Source organism: Denticeps clupeoides, chromosome 5 (genome assembly GCF_900700375.1).
Source record: "Denticeps clupeoides chromosome 5, fDenClu1.1, whole genome shotgun sequence".
NCBI classification, from domain to species: Eukaryota; Metazoa; Chordata; class Actinopteri; order Clupeiformes; family Denticipitidae; genus Denticeps; species Denticeps clupeoides.
Genome location: NC_041711.1, coordinates 2,933,650 through 2,959,102, shown reverse-complemented (window position 1 = coordinate 2,959,102; position 25,453 = coordinate 2,933,650). Strand labels below are relative to the sequence as shown.

The following is a 25,453-nucleotide window of genomic DNA, read 5'->3' as shown; positions in this document are numbered from 1 at the left end:
GCTGAGTGATGATATTAATAGAGGCTGTGAAGGGCTATAATCAAGGTATTAGTCATTTGAAAGATATCTTTTTGTATTGAAGACAAAAATAATGTTGGCCCGCAAACTGAACTTATCAATTTGTATAATAGCGACTCGCTGTATCAGTGCTGAACCAAGTTCTGCTAAATCAAATCATGCTGGCTGAGAGTTGCTGGTGTTTCTTTTTTATATAGAGAACGAACTATGAGGAGCAAAAAGAGCAAACATTTCCACACATAACACACAGACACAGAAAATATGACACTCCATCAAAACAATAATCTGCCATTTTTATTTGTGTAGAATTTAAGGAAAATTTATCATATCAAATCATCTGTAGAAAAAACTGGAAATGACTGGATTGTACCATAATTGTACAAAAGGGACACTGGGCCTGAGCGCAGTCAGCCCTGACAGAGTTCGCAGCATCATTCGATGGAGCTTCTCTTCTTCTACTCGAGAGGGTCTGTCAGGAGCGCATCTTCTCCCGAAGCCTCCTCTTCCTCGTCGCTCGCCTGATGCACCGCGGCTCGCTTCAAGCCTCGCTGGTTGGACAGCGCTGCGGCGTAGCGCAGCGAGAACACGTTCCAGTCACAGCTGGGAAAGAGAGAGAACGAGATCACCGTTAAAAACTAATTCTCGTGAGAGTGGAACGGTTGTCCCCAGGATACTCACAGCTTGGACAGGTCTTCAAAGTGCCTCTGGACACTCTTCTGCAGGGACTGGACTGTGGGCAGCATGGCAGCAGACCTGTTGCATGAAGATCTGAGTTACACGGTGATTAACGTTCTACAGAAGTCACACGATGTGTGTGAGGGACAGTAACTACACTTCTTCAGCCGCCAGTCCAAAAATAACAGAATAAACAAAAATTACATATACGTAGTTTATGTAGGTGTGTGTGTGTGTGTGTGTGTGTGTGTGTGTGTGTGTGCGTGTGTGTGTGCGTGTGTGTGTGCGTGTGTGAAAATGTCTGATTTACCTGTTCTTCAGTTTCTGTCCATGTGTGGTCAGCAGATTCTGAGCCCAGGTCAGGTAGAACTGCAGGTGGCTGGACGTCTCCAACGTCGCGGCCACAAACGCCAGCAGCTTCTCAACATAGACATCTGGCAACAAGCTGCACACCACCGCAACTGACACACACACACACACACACACACACACACACACACACACACACAGACCACTTAATTACACATCAGAGGCATTTAAATCATCTGTCTGAATTACAACATGTCCAACACGTCCGAATGAAGTGGCCGGTTCGTGATTGTGTTGTAGCTTGTCGATTGATTGTAATATGATTATGTGGGTGGTTGTTGGGGTTCATGCAGAAACATTGACGCGGATGCTCCTCGCTCAGCGTGTGTAAAAATGGACCATGGGTCCAAAACAAAGTCATTGGATATCTGCCAGAGGTGCATTTCGGTCAAATCATCTGCTAGCAGGGTGTGTTTTTAAAATGCTACCAATGCTAAATTTAGTGTTCAATACATTCCTATGTGCATTGGACCCTGTTTGAACATTCATAGCTCAGCTAAGCTAATTCGTAACGCTTATAAATGTAAAAGCACATCCCACACCATTAATTTATAGCGCGCTGGTGTGCATGCTCCGGTACAACCTGCCTTGTGTGTCAAAAACGACTGGTTGTATTAAAGACAAATATAATGTTGGCCCGCAAACTGAACTGATCAATTTGTATAATAGCGACTCACTGTATCAGTTCTGAACCAAGCTCTGTAAATCAAATCATGCTGGCTGAGAGTTGCTGGTGTCTCCTTTTTATATAGAGAACGAACTGGATCGGGAAATTATGAGGAGGGGGCAGCACTGGGAAAATAGGATTTTCTTCGCTTTTCTATGTGACATCTCCTCACATAACACACAGACACAAAATATGTCACTCAATCAAAACTCCATCCATTCTTAGGCTGAATTGCATCCCAAATGGGTCCAGGGATACAAATATAATGATAAGCCCAGATGCAGGGCTCCAAGTGTTTTACACACATTTGTTTGTTAAAATTACATTTTGCACAGGATATACAGAGATGTTTTCATGCACACAAGCATGTAAAAAGCTTCACAATTGCTATATGAAAGTTTAAGCTATAAGCTGAGGCCTGTATGTTCTTTTTGTTACATAAATAAGCATTTTTAGTAGTATAGATGCATGTTCATATGTGATATTGAAACAGCCAAAATCAACTACTAAGAGAGATAATTACTTGTTGTGTGTGTGTGTGTGTGTGTGTGTGTGTGTGTGTGTGTGTGTGTGTCTGTATATTAGGGCTGCACGATTTGGGGAAAAAGACATATTGCGATTATTGAGATCAATATTGCGATATGCGATTGCGATATGATAAAGGACACTTGCTTGTATATCAATGAAAGTCGCATACTAATAGTGAAATGTTTAATTTAAAAGTGAAACATATAACAACCTGAAATGCCCAGTGCTTTCAAAATACAATATTCTACAAATACAAAATAATCACAAAAAATATTAAATAATCACAAAAAACTATTTACATTACAGTCGAACGACAAACCCTGGTAAGGCTAAACAACTGTTTTGATTATATTTGGTCATTATAAAATCCCGTATTATAGTTCTTACGTTTAGCCAAAACGTTGTTTGGAGGCTGACTTGAACACAGGAATGCATTGCTTCGCTAGCTTAGCCTAGCTTAGCTAAGATTAAGACTTATAAAACGGGATTTTATAATGGCCAAATATATTCAAAACAATTGTCCCGCTTTACCTATGAAATGTAATCCCCCGGGATCTGGTTTGGAGCGCACAGCGGTTTGTACAGCCCCAAGCAGCACAAGAGTGAGGCATTTTTATGCACTTCTCTCCATAGACATGTATATGCTTCACGCCACAGCAGAGCCTATCGCAATATGGCGGCGACGTTGACGTACGATGCAGCGCATCATGCGCAGTCTAACCATATGTTTCCAAATCGAAAGTCATGTGACCAAACACGTCACATCCGACTGAGATGTGAGACGTGAGACTTCAGTCAGCTCGCCAACTTTGAGAGAATGAGAGACTGGATCGGCAACATATCCGATCCAATCCATGTACTAATCATTTAAATCGCAGCTTTTTGCGTTCATGTAATCGCACAGACTGACATCGCGATTACGATTAGATTAATCGTGCAGCACTAGTATATATATATATATATATAAAGTTTAAAACTATAAAACTTACTCTGGTCATGAGGAACCGCTTCAATCACCTCCCTGATGAGGGCGCTCTCATTCAGACGGAAGGCCAGCAGAATGGCCGACGCCCACTCCTTCCTCTTCAACTGTCGGCGCACACTCACCGGGGTCACGTCCAGTGAGAGGTCATAGGGGTCAAACACCAGAGAGGCATCCAGAGAGTAGATGAGAAGCCCCTCGGTGGAGGTCGCCGCCCAGCTGCGACCTGATTGGAGGAACGAGAGCGTGAATGATGCTGGATTCTCCGGCTTCAGGGGAAAACACACGATGCGTGTTGATGCCAGATCGCACCGGGTGTCCAGAGGGATACTAGGAACTCACCGGTTGGGGAGAAGCGCAGAGAGGACACGCGGATTTCTGGCTTAAATCTCCGAGAGCTCATATCGCCTACAGAACAAGGATTCAAAAGAATGATGGTTGTATAATGTATTCATTCATTCCACACAGAACGATACATTTCAAGTGTTTATTATAATTCAATTTTGATGATTATAACTGACAAATAATGAAAACCCCAATTCAGTATCTCAGAAAATTGGAATATCGTGAAAAGGTTGGTAGGCTGATTTGACAGTTGTCCACAAGACAACCATTGACACCTTGCACAAGCAGGGCAAGGCGTCAAAAGGTCATTGCTAAAGAGGATGGCAGTTCATAGAGATCATTAACAGACAGGCGAAAGGAAGAAGACAAAAAACACATACAAGCAATAGGGACACCCGCACCCTGGAGAGAACTGTGAAACAAAACCATTTAAGAGAAAAAAGGCGTGGACTGCGGCTGGGGTCAGAAGCACTACGCTCGGACGTATGCGAGACTTGGGTTTCAGCTGTCGCATACAGAAGCGTCTCTCCTGGGCTACAGAGGAAAAGGACTGGACTGCTGCTGAGTGGTCCAAAGTTCTCTGACGAAAGTAAAGGCCCAGTGTAAAGTTTCCACAGACAGTGATGGTTTGGGCCGCCATGACACCTGCTGGTGTTGGTCCACTGGGTTTTCTGAGGTCCAAGGTCAACGCAGCTGTACGCCAGGAGCTTTTAGAGCACTTCATGCTTCCTGCTGCTGACCAACTATATGGAGATGCATTTTTTTTCCAGCAGGACTTTCCAACAGTGCCAAAGCTACCAGTACCTGGTTTAATGACATGGTATCCCTCTTCTTAATTGGCCAGCAGAATCGCCTGACCTTAACCCCTATACCCCTAGAAAATCTATGGCGTGTTGTGAAGAGGAAGATGCGATATGCCAGACCCAACAAAGCAGAAGATCTGATGGCCACTATCACAGGCTCTCATAAGACCTGAGCAGTGCCATACTGAACTGGGGTTTTCATTATAATGATCAAAAATCAAAACCTGAAATATAAATCAGTCTGTGTGGAATGAATGTAAGCGTTATACAAGATTCACTTGTAAATCGACTTTTTGAAGATATTCTAATTATTTAACCAGCACTTGTAAATCTAAAGATTCTCAGCTGTTAAATAAACACACAACTACAGGTGTAAGTAAGTAAGTAAATAATTCCTTCCTTTGCAGAGCTCTAGCTGTTTGTATCTGCCGTAGTATCATCTTCTTCAGGGTTTTGATCATCTAGAAGAGTCGTAGTTAAAAACAGGGTGGTACGGTGGTAGTAGCCTAGTGGGTTAGACACTCGCCTATGAACCAGAAGACCCAGGTTCAAATCCCACTTACTACCATTGTGTCCCTGAGCAAGACACTTAACCCTAAGTTGCTCCAGGGGGACTGTCCCTGTAATACTGATTGTAAGTCGCTCTGGAAAAGGGCGTCTGATAAATGCCATAAATGTAAATGTAGTATCAGCCATACTATTAGCAAGTACGAGAAGCTGTGGTGCGCCCCTCTTCTATCATATTTCCCGTTTTCCTTTATTATGCAAGACGGGCGCACCACAGCTTCACGTACCTGCTAATATTACGTGCCTGCAAGAAGACTCCTCCTTTTTAAGGGTTTCCAGTCCTGTCTTGTCATATATATCAGTAAACCTCAGTAACTGCATTCCTGTCTGGCCCGCACACATCATTTCATCTGCCAGACCGATGGATGGAGCCGGCACGGTCGTTTTTTTCACCAGACGCTGCTGTAGTCACATATCAGGCCTGGCGTGATGATCTGCAGATCTCTGATCTCACCGTGCTGGAACTACGGACAGGGCGAAGACGCACCTCTCTTAACGCCAGGCAGGCTGAGCTGAACTTCATCTCCATCACCCGCCCCCTCGTCCACCAGAGACAGACTGCCGAACTCAGTCATCTTACGTCGGTCCAGAAACTCCTGGAAACGCAGGGACATTTAGGAGGAGATTCATGTTGTCTGTGTTCACTCAGAATTAAACTGAACACCAGGACTGGACGTGGGTGTGCAGAAGTGACGATGGTGGCATTAGACTGTGTTCTGTGATTTAGCAGGAGAGGGCACCTCCATAGCGTCCAGCGACAGGTTGCAGGAGATCTCGAACTTCTTCATCAGCACCTGATCTCTGATGCTATAGATGCAGACAAACTTGGACTGGCCGCCTGCTAGGATGGACTGGCCATCAGCAGAGTAACACAAGCAGGTGAAAGACCTATACACACACACACACACACACACACACACACACACACACACACACACACACACACACACACACACACACACACACACACACACACACACACAAAAGCATGACAACCAGACATGTTGAACCCAAAATAAAAAGGGGAGGAGTCTGTCGGCGTGACTGACAGCTCTCACACAGCATAGCGTAGTGTCCTAATACCCCTGGACCACGCCTACTACCGACACCAAGTTGATGATGTGGGGGTAGCTAGTGTAAAACCACACCCACCGAAATTTCGGACGTGGTTTATGATGCTGCCGTCTGATCGAAAACGTAAAGATTTGAATGCCCACTCACTTTCCCTTGGCTGTCTGCTTGGCGGCGACCTTGTCGGTGTCCTTGCGTCCGGTCTGCAGGTCGTGGCGCCCGGCGATGGAGCCGGTCTGCGCGGCAGACTGAGGGTTCCAGAAGGAGAGCTCGCCATCCAGCGTTGCCACGGCGAGCTCCTCGCCGTCCGGCCGATACGCCACCGCCAGACCTGAGAGAGTGAGCGAGAGACAGAGAAGAAAATGTGGAAACTGTGGAAATTTTCACTTCATGAATAACAGCTGATGCCAACTGGATGAACAAGCTGCTCAAAAAGGCTGGTTCAGTCCCAGGTGGATGATGCTAAAAAAGCTCCCCTCTCACCCCACGCTGCGCCGCAGGAAGTACGACTGTACATCTCTTCCCCATTCTGTAGGTGATCTTCTCAGGATCAGTATTAACGTCTGGCTTTTCGTGGGACTGTGAAATTATACCCTCCTGTATGATGGTCCAGTTACGTCCAACCCAACATGCTGCTACCGCGCTCTCTATTTATGGCACAAAACTACTTTATTCATATCTCTTGGTGAAGTGAGGTGATTGTCATTGTGATACACAGAAGCACAGCACATTGTGCACATAGTGAAATTTGTCCTCTGCATTTAACCCATCACCCTGAGTGAACAGTGTGTGGGGACGGTGCTTTGCTCAGTGGCACCTCGGCGGATCGGGATTCGAACCGGCAACCTTCTGATTTCGGGGCTTCCTTAACCGCTGGGCCATCACTGCCCAATCACTGCTTGATCTAATTAATGTCACTTTACTATACCGGGCATAGTTATTACTTTTTTATTTTCTGCACTATTACTACTGTTCTGTTCTTATCTTGTTGCTCTGAACATGCTTTTAGGACAAGAAAAAAAATTATTTTCTTATCTTATACTCACTAAACTAAATACTTTGGCTGATGAGGCATTTCGAATATTTCATGGAATGTGTACATTCAGAAATATTTTTCGAAAAATGTGTTTTAGAAATAAAGTATAATTTCAAAGCTCTCTCCTGATCAGGTGACCCCACATTTTATACTGTTGTGTGATGTTGTGTGCTACCATCAGCAGAGAGTCTCAGCGTCTCCCTGGTCTGCCAGCTGTCCAGCATGTCCCACAGCCGCACCGTCCGGTCCCATGACACGCTGGCCAGCACGGACCGTACCGGAGAGAAACACAGGCAGCTCACCGGACCCTCGTGTCCACTCAGAACCTGGACAATCATGAGCGATGTGGAGAAATATTTCAGGTGGCTTGTCAGGGGACAGAAGTGCTGCGGGAAAGAAGAAATTCCCACGGTCTCTCACCTCCAGCAGACGTCCTGTCTGCATGGACCAGAGGAAGATCTCGAAGGAGTCCTGTGCGCCCGCGCATACCAGCTCCCCACTGCCATCTACCGCCAGCGAGGAGAACTGCGCCGGCCGCGGCGACGTCAGAGTCCGGAAGTTTCTGTACCTGTTTGAAAAGAAGACGTGTTGGTGACACGTCTCAACTAAATCAGACTTTTTGACCCGCTGCCCTCTGGTGGAAGATATAGACGCCCGCAAGATACATGACCGGCCGACGCAGCAATGGTTTCCTTGCCCTCGCGGTCCTCATCCTAAACAACTAAATCACCTACAACATTACAACATTGTAATGTACACTGTAATCCTTAGATTTTATAGGGTGGAAGTAGCCTAGCGGGAAGCTCACTCCCGATTCGGGGTACCCTCGATTTTTTTCCCCTTAAATTTAAGACTTTTTAAGACCACGTTAAATTAAATTTTAGTAAACGTTAAATAAGCATCCTCAAATTTCACAGGCATATTGAAGGTGACGCCCCGGTCACAGCCATGTAAAATATTGGCAGTGTTATATTACGCCACCAAGTGTTCACAGAAAGTGGTAGTAGCCTAGTGGGTAACACACTCGTCTATGAACCAGAAGACCCAGGATCAAGTCCCTCTTACTACCATTGTGTCCCTGAGCAAGACACTTAACCCTAAGTTGCTCCAAGTTGCTCCAAATGTAAGTGTGAGTTCGGTCGTGCTTGGTCACTGTGCATCGAAATCATGTGACATTTCGGCAGAATGACTTAATGCCGACATTTCAAACAGTGTTTTTTTCTACCTGTGGAAAGACTTTACTTTACTTGGCAGACGTTTTTATCCAAAGCGACTTCCAAGAGGAAGACACCAGCAATTCTCATTCGGTTTCTATAGATTTTGAGTTACAAAACTAAGAGCCCTGATAAGGCCGAATGTGTCAGAAAAAGAATATGCAGGGGAATTGTTAAGTGCTAGACAATTATTATAATTTTTTTTTTTTGTGAGTGTGTGTGTGCATGTGCGTGTGTTAGACTCGTCTCAAATACTTTTTGAACTGCTCCTTAAAGGGTGTTGGTAGTCTTGGCTAGTCGAATGGAGCCAGGCAAGTTGTCCCACCAGCCAGGGACGACAAAGGAGAAGAGAGTCTATTGGGATCGGAGACCCCGTGAAGAGGGGATTTTCAGTCTCAGACAGTTTAGACAGTTTAACCTACATGCACCAAACCTGGTATACATGCGTGTCGTCTTATGACCGAGACATTTATAATTGACGTCCCTGCGCTAAAATGCATACAATTTTTTTTTATTTGTGTTTTCTAATGTCCTGGACTTTTATGCCCAACTCTTCAACACAATATCCCATAAACACCCAAATTGCTGAGCATCAGGACAAGTTCAGCATTCCACTTGTCAAAAATCTTATTTCAATCTTGAAAGGAACGGCTGTGAAGATGCTTTAAACTGACCTCTTGTATTCACCTCTGAGGGGACGGAGTTTGGTGACGTGTCACTTCCTGGTTTTTATGCGTCTGAAACTGCCTGCGTGTCGCCGATTATGGTTAAAAATTAAAAAAAGGCTTTTCAAAGCCTTAATTTCTGAATACAAAATAATGAATAAGACTAAGATTTTAAGAGCCCACAGTACCATTATGTCCCTGAGTGTCTCCAGGGGGACTGTCCCTGTAACTACTGACTGTAAAGGGCTCTGGATAAGGACATCTGATAAGTGCCTTAAAATGTAAATGTAAATAGAACTTGTACTTTTCTCTATGTAGATTTTTACTATATTGCTGTAGTTCTTGAGACCGGAATCAAATTCCTTCTACGCGGTCACTCACATACTTTGGCTAAGAAAAGAGATTCTGAAATGTCAGATACAAACAGCTGAAATGTTAAGACAGTTATCATCCTCCAGCGCAAAATCAAATCCGGCTTTACCTATGCAAGTCAAAGGCCCGGACGGTTCCATCCAATGAGGCGCTGACGATGACAAAGCCGCTGGAGGTAAAGGTGACGTTGGTGACACAGCTAGTGTGTTCGGTGAACGTGACGAAACACAGACCGCTATTTGTGTTCCACACTTTCACCTGGGAAACACACACACAAATAGGGTAAAGTATCGAGGACCAATAAGAGAAGAGGCAGTCGGGGCAGGAACCTGAAGACTCACTTTCCCATCGTCCCCTCCGGTGGCGATGTACTGGCCATCTGGAGAGTAAGCCAGGGTGGCCATGTTGTTAAAGTGGCCCTGCTGCTTAAAGACGTACGATTCGCTCTGCCACTCCCACACCAGCAGCTGGCCCATTCCTGTACGAGTACGCACGCGTTAGAAAATAGAAAAGCTCATCAAGTCACCATGAACTTCACATCGACAGCTAGCGTCGTTACCAGAGCAGCCAAACCCGATCCAGTCGCCGGTGCTGTTCCAGGCCACCGCGTTGATCCTCTGGTCGGAGATGCTGCAGAAGAACGGAGGAGAACAGGGATCGGTCGGGACTCGAGGGACAAGGTCTACTCCGTGCTCGGCCGCCTCCGCAGGCCTCACCTGAGGGAGTGGATGAGGCTGAACTCCGGGAGCTCGTGCAGGTGGAAGATTCCCGAGGCGAAGCCGCTCACCAGGATGCGCGTGTGCTTGTGGAAGGCGGCGGCCGTGAGTTTGTTGAAGTCGCCCTCCTTGTTGAAAAAATGTCTGGTGGCGGTGATGAGACAGGACAGGAGGCTCAGTCCCCGGTGCGATACCGACAACCGAGCTTTTATCCGACCTCGGTGCAGAGCTACATACGGTTCAAACGTCCGATTCCCACGTGCACACTTCAACATTTCAAACGCCGAAAAGAAACTTTGCTGTATATTAAAATGATATGTGTGTGTGTGTGTGTGTGTGTGTATATATATATATATTTAAGTTTTAAACGGCAAACACTCAGATCACGCAGACAGACCAATGGTCCTGGGTTAGATTCCGCCAGCACGGCCATCGCCTCTTTAATTATCCATCGGTGAATGCCTGTTTGTGCCAATTTTTTAAATGACGACTCGGTTGACGCACCGGACTGTTGCGTCCTCTTAACGGAGAGAAGTTGCAATGGACTGAAATACTCTCCATTTTTTTTTTATTTTACACTTTTTTTTCCTAATAAAATTTGAGCTGGATAACTGATCCCTTGGCGAGCCACTGAGAAACGACATGTTGGAGACCCCGGCTGTAGACCACAGACAGAGATGATCACCTATAATCATACCTAGAATCATCTTGCTCCCAAAACTCCACAGTAACACGGTGACTTTCTGTTAGTATTTTCCCACAATGCAATGCAGTAGTGACGACGACGTGGAACATGGTGATGATCAAGGTTGGAATTTAAAGAGTCGGATGCCTCTTACTTGCTCGTCTGTTTGTAGCGAACGTTCTTGACCCCCTCGACTTCTTTTGGGGCCTCGGCACTTCCTCTAATCACCTCTGCTCCATTCTCCCCGTCCTCGCCTTCCTCTCTCTCATCCTCTTCCTCGTCCTCCCTTCCTCCAGCGCCACGATTTCCCATCTTTTTCCTGTCGGAGTATCTGGGACCTTTCTTCAGATCCGCCAGCTCTGAGTCCGTCTCCCACACGCAGAGGGCGGCGTCCTGACTCACCGTGTACAACTGCGAGCGAAAAACACGAAGATCGCCGCTTTTATATCGCCATTTACGATATTAATAAAAATCCCCCAGGACTGACTCACATTTAAACTGTCCTTCTCGAAGAAGCAGCCCACCACCACGTCCTTGTGGCCACCCAGCGAGTAGTAGATGAGGTTGGCCCAGCGCTCCGCCCCGAACACCCACGTGCTCATGTCTTTACTGCCCACCGCGAAGCACCTGAAGGGACCAGTGAAGACGAGAACAGGACAGAGAGACATGCGGGGACACAGGACAGAGAGAGAGGTGGTTTTAATCGTGGCTGATAGAAGCCAAGTGGGTAACACACTCGCCCGTGAAGCAGAAGACCACAGGGTCCCACTTACTACCACTGTGTCCCCAAGCAAGACCCTTACATTTACAGCATTTATCAGACCCTTATCCAGAGCGGCTTACAATCAGTAGTTACTGGGACAGTCCCCCCCTGGAGACACTCAGGGTTAAGTGTCTTGCTCAGGGACACAATGGTAGTAAGTGGGATTTGAACCTGGGCCTTCTGGTTCATAGGTGAGTGTGTTACCCACTAGGCTACACCACTCTACTTAACCCCAAGTGTCTCCAGGGGGACTGTCCCTGTAACTACTGATAAAAAGGAGGTAAAAAGGAGACAGCACCCCCACCTGGAGTCGTCGGTCCAGTCGATGCAGGTCGTCTCGTCGTAGGGGCCGTAGAAGCTCTTGTCCAGCTGGAAGGCATTGAACTCACGCCTCTTGCCGGGGGCGTGGTACAGAAGAGCCACATTTTCCTTTGTGACTACAAATTTCCTGTAGCGAAAGACACACACACACACTCACATTTAGTGCTTCCGTATGAAGGAAGTTAGTCCATGGGGGGGCAGTGGTGTGGAAATGGACCCATAAACAGAAGGCTGCTGGTTCGGTTCCACTGAGCAACGTACCGTTCCATCTTAAAAAGCTTCATATACTGTCCCTGAAACTACTGATTGTAAGTCGCTCTGGATAAGGACGTCTGGTAAATGCTGTAAAAGTTCATTTTTAGGTGTGTGTGCGTGCAAGCGAACTGACCGGCCATCTGGAGAGAACCTCACGCTGCTCACTGGTTTGTGGAAATGGTAGTGGTGCAGCACGGCCCTCGTCACCAAGCTCACCAGGACGGCGGCTCCGTCTGCACGAAGACGGCGGAGGAGCTGGAATCAACAGGCACACAGCGGAGCCCACCGCCAAAAAAAAAAACCCACAGCCGCCTTACCTTCGTCCACAAGGACAGCCAGGTGTCCATCGGGAGACAGTGCCACGCAGGTGATGTTTTTCGTGGTGGACACTGGGAGCGTCTCGGACTTGTTGCTGATTTAGTAATTAGACAGAAATGGGGGGGGATCAATACACAAAAGCTCAAGTGAGGGGTGATGGTGACAGAGGTGATCCTTACTTCTTCAGGTCGAACACGGAGACGCGGTTGCCTACAGAACTTATCACTGAATTCCCATCTTTGGAGAAATTTAGGTTTCCGTGGCGATAAACTGCTCCCAATAAATTGGAAAACTGAAAAGAACATGTGCAGAAACCCACGTGAACAGAGGAGAGACACGTGCGATCACAACATCAATCTCTACGAGTTTTCGACTTCGGTCAACGTTCCGAAAAGACGACTTTACACACGTCTGCGGCAGACACGCACCCTGTACGCGAACTTCATGGCGCTCTCCGCTCCCGAGGAATCAAACCGGTGAAAAGTCCATCAAGACCGCTCGTCTAAGCTTCACGTGTTCCACAGCAACACAACGATCTGCTTCCGGGTGATCGCCGCCACACGGTTTCAAAATAAAAGTCGAACATAAATTAAGCCGCTTGTGTTGTTCACAGGTTAATCGGGCCAATTTGACTTATCGCTATATTGCTTTGCGGTAAATATGTATATTATGCATATTTATTTAGCTTTTTAAAAAGCCTAAATACTGTTTGAATTAAAAAGAAACACCACAAACTATTTTTACTCGAATGCTTTACTTTTTTTTTTTTTTTTTTACTTTTTTCAAAATAAGACAATGGCTCCCCGATCACCACAGGGGAATTTATTTGGCTTTAGTTTTACATATCGAAACTAAACTGTGTTTAGACGTAAACTTTTTTCCACTGGTTTTTCACGCATAGGAGTTTTAACAGAAAAGTCAGGAATTTGTTACACTGAATAATAGAACAATTGACTGTTTTTAATACAGTAACTATGATTTTGTGACAATCACTTCATATTTACCTTTGTCAATTACGACATATAAAAAATGTCCTTCTTATCAAACGTCTGTTCCGTCCACAGCAGCAGCAGAATACACGAGCCAATCGGAACCGCATTGTGGAGTCACGTGATCCAAAAATACGTGACGACATTTTCCTGCGACGACAACCGGCTCCTCCATGCGAACGTCGCGACGATTCCGACTTCTTCCTGGTACATGAGGTACGTTCGCGATCTTGTCGTTGCAGCGTGTTGCTCTTATGACATTGCGACATTGTACAAGGTGGAAATGAGGACGAGAAATGTTTCGAGGTCGGTCATTTTTGCCGAGAGCCGCGGCTTGCGACCGGCAAGGTCACCTCCCCTCTCCTTCCACGCCGTGCAGCGAATATTCGATAAAAGATCCACGTTCCGCGTCGCCTGCAGCTGTGTACAGCTGTGAAAAATATAAAAGCAAAAAAAAATCATGTTTGGTCATATCACATATTAATACCATTCCAGAGTAATAAGGCTTTTATCTAATATCTGTTTAATGCGTTTGGCATAATTAATGAAGCCACCTCTGCTCGCCGCACGATGTCATTTCCGGGTACTTCTTGTTTTACATTTATATTTACAGCATTTATCAGACTCCCTAATCCAGAGCGACTTACAATCAGTAGTTACAGGGACAGTCCCCCCTGGAGCAACTCAGGGTTAAGTGTCTTGCTCAGGGACACAATGGAAGTAAGCGGGATTTGAACCTGTGTCTTCTGGTTCATTGGCGAGTGTGTTACCCACTAGGCTACTACCAGCCTTATGGCTTTCCCTGTGTGTATGGGGTGGTAGTGGCCTAGTGGGTAACACACCTGCCTATAAAGTAGAAGGTTCAAGCCCCACTTACTGCCACTGTGTCACCAAGGGGACTGTCCCTGTTGTCTGGTGAATGACAGAAATGTGTCATTTGCAGAGGTGGGAGTGTCCCTTGCATGTGTGTTTATATTCGATGTCTGGATGAGAGAGAGAGTGCATGTTCGTTTTCTCAGCCGTTTTTCTTCTTCCTGTAGAGGTGATGTGGCTCCGGTAGTTTTCCGAGACAGTGACAATGACAGCCAGGCTGTTGAGCCGCTGGGCCCGTCTACTCCCTCGCTGCCCCCGGCGAGCTGCCCGCCTCCAGGGCTCCCCGGTGCGGCCGGTGGAGCCGCCGTGGCCCCGCGCTCAGGTGCGGCCTGCCGCGAGGGCTCTATGTGACAGGAGCGGCCTGGCTAGGCACGAGGAAAGCGGCACCGCGTTCAAGCGCACGCACCTGGACGACCTGCTGGGCCGCGCGACGTCTCCGGAGGAGGTGCTGCAGCTGTGGACGGAGAATGGCGGCTCAGCCAATCAGGCGGCGGCGTGTCTGATCCAGCTCAGCCGACTGGCCGTGGAAAAGGGCGGAGTGGGGCGCCAGGAGCTCCTGCAGGACCCCAGGTGTGCCGATCTCCTCGACACCGTGGGCTCTCAGGTAAAAACCACACGCATGCTCACGGGAGCCTCGGGGTCCCAGGCAAAATGGACCAGGGGGACCCTACAAATCCGAACCACAAACTGGACGCCTAAAAGCCAAAACATACTTTCTGTTAATGTACAGCCGCGGTCCGTTTCCTGCGTTTTCGTGCACATACTCCAAAATTGCCGTAACGGATGTGGATGCAATACCTGCATAATTTTCTAGGGATCTGTAATCACATGAACATTTTAAGATTCCAGTATTCATTCATTCGCTGTGCGACCTTGACACTGACCCCCGGTGGTAAGGTGTACGCACTACAGATTAAATCGCGCAATACTGATATCCACACAAACGTTAACAACGCGACTGGGTACAGATACGCGTTTCTGGCTTTAGGCAGAAAAAATGTTACTCCCTGACCATAGAAAGCTACTCGCATGGACACAAGACCTGAAATAATTGGAATAGCTTGTAGAACGTTTCAGGAAGTAGAAGTGAATATCATGTCAGCAGTTATTTCCGTCTTTCTGGGATGCCAGCTAATTGATTTAATGACCTGTTTCTACGGTGATGAACGTCCATGACTAACGATCGCTGCTACTTGCAGCGTCTCCATCTTTGTTTTGGATCCAACATAAGCATGTCATCCACGCCCTGTGTGTGTGTGTGTGTGTGTGTGTGTGTGTAGGTTTCGACCGTGTGGAATGGGACTCTGGTCAGTGTCCTGCGATCTCTGTCCGCGCTCGGCGCTCAGGCCGACTCCGCAACGCTTCGCTCTCTCCAGACGGAGGTGCTGTGGCGCGTGCGCCGCCTCTCCTACCGGCAGCTGGCCTTCCTGCTGGAGTGGGCCGTTGTTGGGCGGAGCCGAGGTCAGCCGTTGCAGGGGGGTGGGCTGCCGCTGACGAATGAGCTGCTGAAGCAGCTGGACCTGCGGTGGGCGGAGCTCAGCGACCCACGGACGGTGGGGGTGCTGATGGGTCAGGCTGCTCACCTCTCGCCTGCTCTGATGGAGAAGCTGGAGGACAAGGTGAGATGCGTCATTTTCATCCATTGTGCGTAAAACCGGACATTTATTTTCAAAATTTTATTGCGTGTGCGTTTTAGGCGCTGGAACTTGCCGAGCGGTTTTCAGGTGAGGATATCCGCAGGGTGGCACTCGCGTTGGCAGCGCAGGGTCGGAGGGCTGTGCCCCTGTTGAGGGCGCTTTCCTACCACCTACATCAGAGACCCACCAAAGAGCTGCATACACCACTGCTGCTGGACATCGCCTTCGCTTATGGTGGGTTCACACACTTCTCCACACACACACACACACACACACACACACACACACTGTATTCACTTTGGGGAATTATGGGACGGGTCAGACCGTGATGGGCGTGGGTTATGAGCCTCTGAAGGCACCTCTGAATTGGGACCACCCTGTCAAGCCACCTGTGTCACATTTCAGTCATTTCAGAGTTCTCTGAAGGATCCACGGCACACAAATTGAGACTTTTTCAAAACAGTAAATAGTACTAAAACTGTAAAATTGATAAAATGAACTATTTGATCATATAAACAAGCGTCATGGGTTCTGTCAGATATCCACCCGCGGAAGCAAAAAAAACAAACCTGTTTTATTCACGCTATCCATGCTGAACGCCTCAGCCTGTGTGAAATAACGACTTACGTTTTCTTGTCAGGTAAGCTGAACTTCCACCAGACGCAGGTTTTCCAGCGAATTGCAGCAGAGCTGTTGCCACGGTTACCAGACTTGAGTCCCACTGACGTCACTCGCTGCGCCAAGTCCTTCGCCTTTCTGAAGTGGCTCCACCTGCCTCTGTTTGAGGGCTTTACGGAGGTAAAGTCTGATTTAAAATGCGCTTTAACGTTTTTTTAACATGGCTAAAGTCATGAATTTTTTTGTATTTATTGTTCAGATTAGGGTGGTGCAATATGCCATTAAATTCATATTGTGATATAAGTTAAACCATAGATTGTAGACTGTATATATTGTGGTATATAATTGGTATATAAACTGTTTGCTATGGGTGTCCATAGCAAAATCACTGCAGCAGGAAGTCTTTTTACAGATACATCAAGAGATAGCTTAACCGTATACCAGATAAAACGATATACGGCCAATTCTACTGAAGGTGGACTTTCTGGGACACCCGTAAGACCAGTGGAATACTAGATATTTGTATGATACGAGTGATTACAGAAAATCCAAAAATTGTATATATTCAGCCGTAGAGTTAAAAATTAGTCCAAAAATATTCAAATAACACCGTGCTTGTTCATATTTTATCATGCCGTCCCTCCAGGATTCCAAGATTTTGTTTTGTGATTTTTTTAAAACCATAAAGACTTTTTTTTTTTTTTTTTTTTTTTTTTTTTTTTTTTTTTTGCACAAGACACGAAACAGGCTAGGACCGCCCCTGGTTATTTCCATGGCATTTGCAATTTCCAAATTCTGACTTTTTAAAGATCCGCGGAAACCCTGCCGTGTGCTCTGGGCTCTTGCCCAAACTTAAAGCTTCGTGCTGGAAGTAGGCGTGGTTTCACGCAGGTGATGCGACTGTCATTTCCACGAGAAGCGGACATTTCTGCGGTAGGCCGGTATAAACAAAATCTCTCCCATTGGCCAAAATTTATATTGCATACCGTCTATACCGCACAGTCCTGAATCAGATTTTGACTTGGTATTATGTTTTATTATATAAACACGGTGCACCTTTTCTATGGAAGGTGCTGTATCAATAAAGCTGATCATCTTCTCCTCCGTCTCTGTCTCAGCACTACATCGCTCACGCTCAGCGCTACGGGACTCTCCAGCTGTCTAACCTGCTGATGTCCCTGGCCAAGCTCAACTTCCAGCCCAGTAAAGGGGACGAGTTCTTCAAGAAGGTGAGGCTTTGTGGGAAATTTTGGATCCTCGCTTTGCTGTATTAACGATGGACGCGCGTGTGTGTGAACAGGTTCACTTGGCCCTGGACAACTCGTGGCGCGGCCTGGAGCTTTTCCTGCAGGTGGACCTGGTGTGGTCCCTATGTGTGCTACAGCAGGCCAAACCAGAGTACATCGCCGCACTCGCACAACCCGCTTACCACGCCAAACTGTCAGGTAGGAGTGTGTGCACGAGTGTGGAGAATGTTGGCAATAGACATCCACCTTCACAGACGTCCACTTTCACATCCGTTCTGCGCGGGGGACACAGAACGGTTACTTTCTAAAACAGGTTCCAGAGTGAATTTCTCTTTTCCGTATATATCCGGCAAAGCGTCTTTTTTGAGAAAACTTGGACCAACCTCTTAGCCCATTTCATACAAAAGACCACATTCACGGTTGTGCTGCGGCAGCTACAAGAAATCCTCTTAATGAAAAGACGAGGCCATGGAACAGCGACGAGTTTAACTCATTGCGGAGGAGAAGGTGACGGGGAGTTACAGCGCCACTTATAGGTGTGGAGGGGGTTTAAAACCGTCTCTGAGTGGACCACCTCCACTCAGGTGGTCGCAGGTTTTTTAGAAAATGAACACCCTTTTTTAGAGAAAAAGACCTCAGTGAGAACTGCCAAGTAAGGAGGCTTTTTTTGATTCCTGGAGCTCTGACCTTCGGCCCGTAGGTGGCAGCATCATAACCGGGTCCTGTGTCACTTTCTCCCAGCAGAGGGCAGCGCGTCACGGGCGGAGAGCTACTGTCTGAAGCTTTGTCAGATCTCAGCTGAGGGCGCGTTGGGTGGCTCCGGACTCTCTCTCCCGCCCCCTGTCTCTCTGGCCACGCCCCCGGCGGCCCCTCCCACCCAGCTGCAGACGCAGCTGCACACGGCCTTGATGAGTCTAACAGATGGTCGGGCCGGAGCCCTCCACACCTCCGTCTCCACTGTGTACGGCTGGACTTTAGGTCAGGAATGGTGGACGGAAGTGAACATGTTCTCTCTGATATGATACATCCTGGTTGACACAGATCATATCGTGTGTGTCTGTGTGTGTGTGTGTGTGTGTGTGTGTGTGTGTGTGTGTGTGTGTGTGTGTGTGGGAACAGATGGTGAGCTCGTGTTAGATTCAGAGAATAAACCACTGAGTCTGGAGACACTGACAGCCCCACATTTACCTGGAGATGGAGGATCTGATCACTTACCTGAGGGAGCAAGAAGGTAAAATGCAAGCGTTGTAACACACACACACACACACACACTTATTTTACCGTTTTGTTTTGTGTGTGTGCTCATTTATAGGATGGCATTTGTAGCGTGGGAGTTTCCTCATTTCTGCAGCAGGAGTAAAGACCTGCAGGGTCGCTATGCCATGCAGAAACGTCACCTCCAGCTGGCCGGTTTCCTACTGGTGGAGGTAAGAGGTCAGAGAGAGAGGCTTTTGAATGGCTCAGGTGGAAATGAAGCAGACCAGCATAAACGAGTGAGACATGGCTCCTGCTCTCTGATGTGCTTGGAGTTAAAGTGAAGTGATTGTCATTGTGAAACACTGCAGCACAGCACACTGTGACATGGTGAAATGTGTCCTCTGCTTTTAACCATCACCCTTGGTGAGCAGTGGGCAGCCATGACAGGCGCCCGGGGAGCAGTGTGTTGGGAAGGTACTTTGATAAGTGGCACCTCAGTGGTTCGGGATTCGAACCGGCAAACTTCTGCTTATGGGGCCGCTTCCTTAACCGCTAGAACCCCATTCTATCATTGATTATTGCGATATGACATGGTTCTCCGCCGCTTAGCTGATGTCCTGTAGCGTGGTTTGCAGTGCTGTTTATGATCAGTAATCATAAACCTGGTGTAGACACGCTAATTTGTTGTGGACCACAAATTTTTTTTTTAAAAATGTAAAAAAAAAAGGGCCAAGGTACTGTTGGGCTTTAGTTTGACTCATTATTACCGCTTTCCTGCCCACAGGTAATGCTGAGACTGTAGTCCCCCCCCCCCCCCCCCCCCCCCCCCCCACCTATTTTCTCGGCGCTGTAGCTCATAAAATATAGCAGCTGTACAGGAATGAACTCATCTGCTGTATGTAAGCCAGACTTCTTACGGTCTGTCATCGTCCTGCTATATCCGAAAACAGGGCGGAGAATAAGGTAAAATCATTTGGGGAGGAAAAAAACGATTATCTTCAGGAATAACATTTTCTTTGTTACCCTACAGGTCCCTTACTATGAGTGGCTGGAGCTCAAATCGGATTGGCAGAGAGTGGCATATCTTAAGGATAAGATTGGGAAAGCGGTGGCTGAGGAAATGGCCAAGTGAGGCTCCCAGCTGGATATCGTCTGGAAATAATCCACCAATAATCTTCTCTAAAAATCTGGAAAGCCCAAGATTTACAAAGCAAACTGGCACAGCTTGGTTTCACTTTCACAGTCACACCGAGCTTATATGAAACCCACTGGTTCCGGAACCAGCAGGCCGTACCTTACGCTACAGAACAAGACTGTCATTCTGGGAGAGCACTCCAGAAACGCTAAACTGAGTCCAATCGCAGAATAGTGCATCTGGCTAGACAACATGTCTATTAATTCCGGGGGTTCCCTGTTGCCAAGGAGACTGCTGTATGGACCTTCTGAGAGAAGGTGCTGAAAGAGCCTTCCAGATGGAGCGAATGGCTCCCCTTGAGACCTGAGCAAGTGAAGCCCAAGATGCAGATTAAAACATATTTAAAACCACCTTGTGTCACATCCTGTGCTTGCGCCTTACAAAGAAACCTGTATGACAAGTAAATTCAGGTTTTGCTCTATTCTGCATGGACTAAAGGTATTAAAAACTCCCTCTCTTCCTGGCATCGGCAGAATCTGTCACTCGGGCCTTGTCCTGGGTGCTGGGCAGGTAGGGAGGGACTGCAGGTGCTCGGCGAGTGATGGAGGAGTGGCTTTAATTATTATTGTGCAGTCAGCGTTGACAGTGATGGCCTGTCCCAATCTGAGGCGGGCGCCAGAGATCACAGGGGGGGAGAACCCAGAAGTGCATCTGCGTTGAGGTTACCAAAATTCTTTTTGTAAACATTAAATCAGTCCCTCCTGGAGTTTACGATGTTAATGATTGGCTGAATTTGCGTTAACTGTTGCAAATGAATCAATCAGCGTGAATTTTTGTGTTTTGCACTTTTGTTGAATTACTGCAACTTTTTTTTGCAATTTGGACCTATCGCAGCACTTGCTTCGGTTTGCATCACTCAAGCGTAATCAGTTTCACTTCCGCGTTACCGAACATGCAGACGTGTTTCACCAATGATCATGCAGAACACTTGAAAACGTGGGAGTAAACCATTGTTTCCTTACAGTGGCTGCTGCGGCCAGGCGTATAGTCACTGGGGACCACACGACAGAAATTTACTGGCCAGTCGCATAGTGCAGAACATCAGAAGATTGATGTCAGGGCCGGCGAATTGTCTGTTACTCTCACACTTCCTGTTACGCTACTTTGTACCAAACGAAACGAAAGTTGTCAACTGAAAAACATTTTACTATCACAAAGCACTGATGGAGAATTGCAGACGAGGCAAATCACCGCATCTTTCGCCCAATAAAAGTGCCTACCAGTATACAGTACAGGCCAAATTTTCATGACCATGAAAATGCCTTTATTTTCGTGACCATTTACATTGGTAGATTCTCACTGAAGGCATCAAAACTATGAATGAACACATGTGGAGTTATGTACTTAACAAAAAAAATCCTTATTTTTCATTTTCAGCCACATATAGTAATATATCATTGATGAAATTTCTTTCAATATATTGAATATCGTCGATATCGCGAATCGTGATATTATCAATACCGTGCACCATATATCGCCACAGAATTGAATCGTGAGTTACCTGTATCGTCCCACCCCTACACTAAATGCTTATTATTTTTTTGTGATTTAAAATATGTTAAACAAAGAGACAGAGAAACAGAGAGCGTATGTGTCTGGAGGTGAAGGTCCAGCTCATGTGGCGCAGAGGCTGCATTTGATGCAACAGTCACACTGCCTCCTACTGATTAGAGAGAGAACTGCAGCAGCACCTTGCAGCACGTCTGCAGTGGATGAGGGCCAGGGTGTGTGGAGTCACCAGCATTTCTCCCACCTCTACCCCTATGGTTTCTGCTGCTGCCAGGATGGTTCGATGGATGTCTACAGAACGTATGCATTGTAAGGGGAAGCGTCAACCAGGTTGTGGAAGAGTGCCAGAGACACAGAGACAAGCCTAAACACAAAAAATGTTCATGACACACTGATTTAATTTTTATGCTTTATTTTACATGTTCATCATTGAGACAATAACAAAAATGGCACCTACTTTCTCAAGGTTATCAACACCTCCTTTGCATTTGAAATTTTTCTTGACCGGTAAACACCAGCCAAAATGGGCAGCCCAACACAAGCCTACAGGTTCTCTGCGTTCATGTCTTGTCATCTCCAAAATGACACACACACACACACATACACACTTATAACCTTGTTTTGTCCAGTTTCTTTGGTTCTCGCTTCTCAACCTGACGTAGTTAATAACTATAACAACTTATATAGCCCAAAATCGCACACAGTATGTTACAATGGGCTTTGACAGGCCCTACAGTTGATACCCCCCAACACACACACACTTGACTCTTTTTGCACTCAAGGAAAAACAAGACTAAAAACCACGTGTGTTCATTCCTAGTTTTGATGAGAATCTCCGATGTAAATGGTCATGAAAATAAAGAAAACACATTGAATGAGAAGGTGTGTCCAAACCTTTGGCCTGTACTGTATATATACATACACACTCACACTAATAGACCATGCAGTTGCAGAGATATTCTGCTTAATTTTGAGTCTGTCCATTCAAACAAGGGCCCCAGGGAGGAACAGGTTACTATAAAGTGGAGGTGGATCTACCCTGTGCATTCTGAAGTCCAGGATGATCTCTTTCATTTTATCAGTGTTCAAAGCCAGGATATTTTCAACCTCATCCCTGTAGGCAGACTCATTCCCACCGGAGATCAGTGTATCATCAACAAACTTGTCTTTTTTGTTGCTGATGTGGGTAGGCCCGCAGTCCGAGGTGTACAAGGTGAACAGCAGTGGGCTCAGCATGCTCTGTTTGGGGTTATATCTTCAGCTGGAAATGAATAGGTTAATCACTGTGATTCAATAGAAAAAAAATTAAAATATATATATATTAATGCATGGAACACCACGGCATTCGATTGTTTCTCCCTGGTGCCAATACAACCGTCACGTTGGCTGGACATGGCAAGGAAGGAGGACGCATACACAGAACGTCACAGAACAAGGGAAACATCACCAGACAATGACCTGATGGCGAACAGACACGATCAGGATAGTTTTATACAATAATACACAGGTGATAACAATCAGGGAACATTACACAGGACTAACATGAAACTCCGGTCCGAACTCCGGATCCGGAGTAACCCCTGCCGGACCGGATCAAGACATCTCTGCCTGAGCCTCACTTGTCCCACACTTGTCTCTGTGATAGTTTCAAATATGCATTATAGCATGCTTTAGTCTATTTAGTCTGAATCACTATTCATTCATTGTGTGATTAATTCACGAATTAATTTGCAGTCGGCTGACGGCCCTAATTTTTAAATATGTTCTGTCCTCCATGAGTCATCTGCCATCGTCCACCTTTTACCGAGGCAGCAGCAGCTCATGTTCCCTGGTCAGCATGTGTGTCAGCTAATGGGATTCCTGAGGGAGATGGGGGTGCTGGTGGGCTTGTTTGGCCCCCCAGCTGCAGTGGCCCCAGATGACCAAGCCTATAACCGCGTTGTGTAACTCCCCTGCACAGCCCAGCATACTGCATAAATACTGTCCATGCACTCTAAACCCGGATTTTCCATTACTTAATCTGCAAACTAACCTCATTACAAAATCAAATTCACCGTTTGAAATAACACACTTGCCTATGAACCAGAAGACCCAGGTTCAAATCCCACTTACTACCATTGTGTCCCTGAGCAAGACACTTAACCCCGAGTGTCCCTGTAACTACTGATTGTAAGTCGCTCTGGATAAGGGCGTCTGGTAAATACCGTAAATGTAAATGTAAATGCAATCGGTAACAGGTTCTTGTGAGAATGCAATGAAAGTGGAAGTACTATGAGTTTACGTCTGATAAAAGGGGTTACCTCTTAAAGCATTACTGGTTAAAACAATGGGAGCTACAGCAGAAGTGTACCATTTCCTTGCTTGAACCAATAATTTGTGTGCGCATTTAATTACATTAATGCACTTAAGGTCCATTTTTCTAAGATGCACCAAAAATACCAGGATGCACAACTATGTGAAACGAACCAACTGATATTTCACTGTCAGCCTTGTGATTTTTCTGCGCCCTGCACAGAAGCAGGTTTTGTTGCTCACACATTTAAAAGTTAATCACAGAATCCAGTGTCCATATAAAGGATGCGATTTTCATACACATGTGTCCTGGACACAATGCACATAGACGAAGAAAATCTAAAAAGAGAAAATTAAATCTAGTGCAGCAGAGGATTCACCAGAGAGCAACGTTGGGGTTCTGATTGATTTAGTAAATAATGCATCAGCTCCGTCTCTCTTTAATGGTGCAGAGCTTCATGCAGAACAATCCCGGAAATGATAAGTGAATAATAAGTAAAGATTAATATTGAATACAGGTTTTAAAATCAGCCCCTTAAAATGTTTTAAACTAAAATTGACCAACATTACCAATGCCTTGCCAGTCACATTGATTGGTTTTTGAATTCACATGTTGATCAGGGGCATTATGAGTTTCTGCAGTAATTGTGTGGGTGTGTGTGTGTGTATGTGTGTATTCCAACAATCCGAAACAAGAGTCCAACGCTTACTGGAAACGGAAACAGAAAGTTAAAGACCCGGGTGAGAGGAAAGACCCTGAGAGTTGCCTGGACTGGAAGCCCCCCGTGAACCTGATCTCTGCTTCTCTTTGTTCCCCGGAGCTGTTGCCAGGGCAACCTTGCCTTGGTTCTCGTTGCGAGCCTCTGCAGTGCCGTTCTGCTCTCACTCGGTGCCGGGCTGTGTTCGGGGAGACGCTTTCCCTCCGCGCACACACACGCAGTGTGTTAAGACCACGAAAGCCCAGCCAGTCTGATGTAATCAGATTAAATTCCCACTCACTGCGGCTTTAACTGGCTGGCGGATGAGTTAAAGGAGCAGCGTGTTGTCTGGATCCCATGTCATCAGAGCTGCAAATTATTATTTAAGTTATCACAAGTTTGCATGTTTTATTCAGTATTTCAGCACGAGCACACGCTCCGCGATTGCGGTCACTGTATTAACCATGTAGCAAATCATTTATAACTAGCTTATAACTACCCAGCAAACAGTGACCGTCCACCAAATGTTTACCCCAATACGTTGGAGACCTGATTCACTGAGGGCTCATGTAAGTGCCGGTTTTTGAGGTGACTCCTGGTTTTACCCCAAATTGGTCACAACGGGTTACCTGGATGTCCGCAATGTCCACATCATTGGTCCTTGTTTGACATGCTGAATGACATTCAGAGAATGTTTCCAATTGCTTCTCATATAGATCTCCGGACACTTGTACAGAACAGCCAATTTTAGGTCCTGCGAATGTTGAGAGGATTTCACTACCCAGAATGCCTTGTGTGAGGACTTTTCAATGACAGGCATTCCAAGAC

General features: G+C 46.5%; 2 protein-coding genes across 3 annotated transcripts; one reads left to right on the top strand and one right to left on the bottom strand.

Moving 5' to 3' along the window:
• Positions 1 to 290: 290 nt before the first annotated feature.
• Positions 291 to 12,909, bottom strand: pwp2h (PWP2 small subunit processome component). The gene is made up of 21 exons (XM_028979230.1): positions 12,799 to 12,909; positions 12,550 to 12,662; positions 12,370 to 12,464; positions 12,186 to 12,285; positions 11,781 to 11,924; positions 11,205 to 11,340; positions 10,868 to 11,124; positions 10,029 to 10,172; positions 9,872 to 9,942; positions 9,654 to 9,790; positions 9,422 to 9,570; positions 7,482 to 7,629; positions 7,237 to 7,387; positions 6,176 to 6,356; positions 5,695 to 5,842; positions 5,442 to 5,550; positions 3,582 to 3,647; positions 3,247 to 3,465; positions 1,004 to 1,154; positions 697 to 771; positions 291 to 618 (listed from the first exon to the last, which is right to left on the bottom strand). Exons 1-21 carry the CDS (start codon positions 12,814 to 12,816, stop codon positions 474 to 476), a joined length of 2,757 nt encoding a protein of 918 aa, XP_028835063.1. The 5' UTR covers positions 12,817 to 12,909; the 3' UTR covers positions 291 to 473.
• Positions 12,910 to 13,507: 598 nt separating this feature from the next.
• tbrg4 (transforming growth factor beta regulator 4) lies at positions 13,508 to 20,476 on the top strand. Of its 2 annotated transcripts, none has more exons than XM_028980837.1 (11): positions 13,508 to 13,575; positions 14,400 to 14,836; positions 15,513 to 15,851; positions 15,929 to 16,103; positions 16,510 to 16,667; positions 17,606 to 17,716; positions 17,788 to 17,932; positions 18,479 to 18,712; positions 18,854 to 18,965; positions 19,047 to 19,161; positions 19,962 to 20,476. In XM_028980837.1, the coding sequence occupies exons 2-11, from the start codon at positions 14,438 to 14,440 to the stop codon at positions 20,061 to 20,063; spliced, it is 1,890 nt and encodes a 629-aa protein (XP_028836670.1). In that variant the 5' UTR covers positions 13,508 to 13,575; positions 14,400 to 14,437; the 3' UTR covers positions 20,064 to 20,476. The 2 variants fall into 2 exon arrangements, with proteins under 2 accessions (XP_028836670.1, XP_028836669.1); XM_028980836.1 differs by having other exon boundaries at positions 18,476 to 18,712.
• Positions 20,477 to 25,453: the final 4,977 nt, after the last annotated feature.

What these genes read in the sequence shown, in the direction of transcription:
- pwp2h (XM_028979230.1), bottom strand. An exon ending in GCTGAGACTCTCTGCTGATG is followed by an intron (nt 6,357 to 7,236) that starts GTAGCACACAAC and finishes TCACTCTCTCAG; the next exon opens with GTCTGGCGGTGGCGTATCGG. An exon ending in GGACAGAAACTGAAGAACAG is followed by an intron (nt 772 to 1,003) that starts GTAAATCAGACA and finishes TTCATGCAACAG; the next exon opens with GTCTGCTGCCATGCTGCCCA.
- tbrg4 (XM_028980836.1), top strand. Translation starts at nt 14,438, where the DNA reads ATGACAGCCAGGCTGTTGAGCCGCTGGGCCCGTCTACTCCCTCGCTGC. An exon ending in GGGACGAGTTCTTCAAGAAG is followed by an intron (nt 17,717 to 17,787) that starts GTGAGGCTTTGT and finishes GTGTGTGAACAG; the next exon opens with GTTCACTTGGCCCTGGACAA. An exon ending in TTACCACGCCAAACTGTCAG is followed by an intron (nt 17,933 to 18,475) that starts GTAGGAGTGTGT and finishes ACTTTCTCCCAG; the next exon opens with CAGAGGGCAGCGCGTCACGG.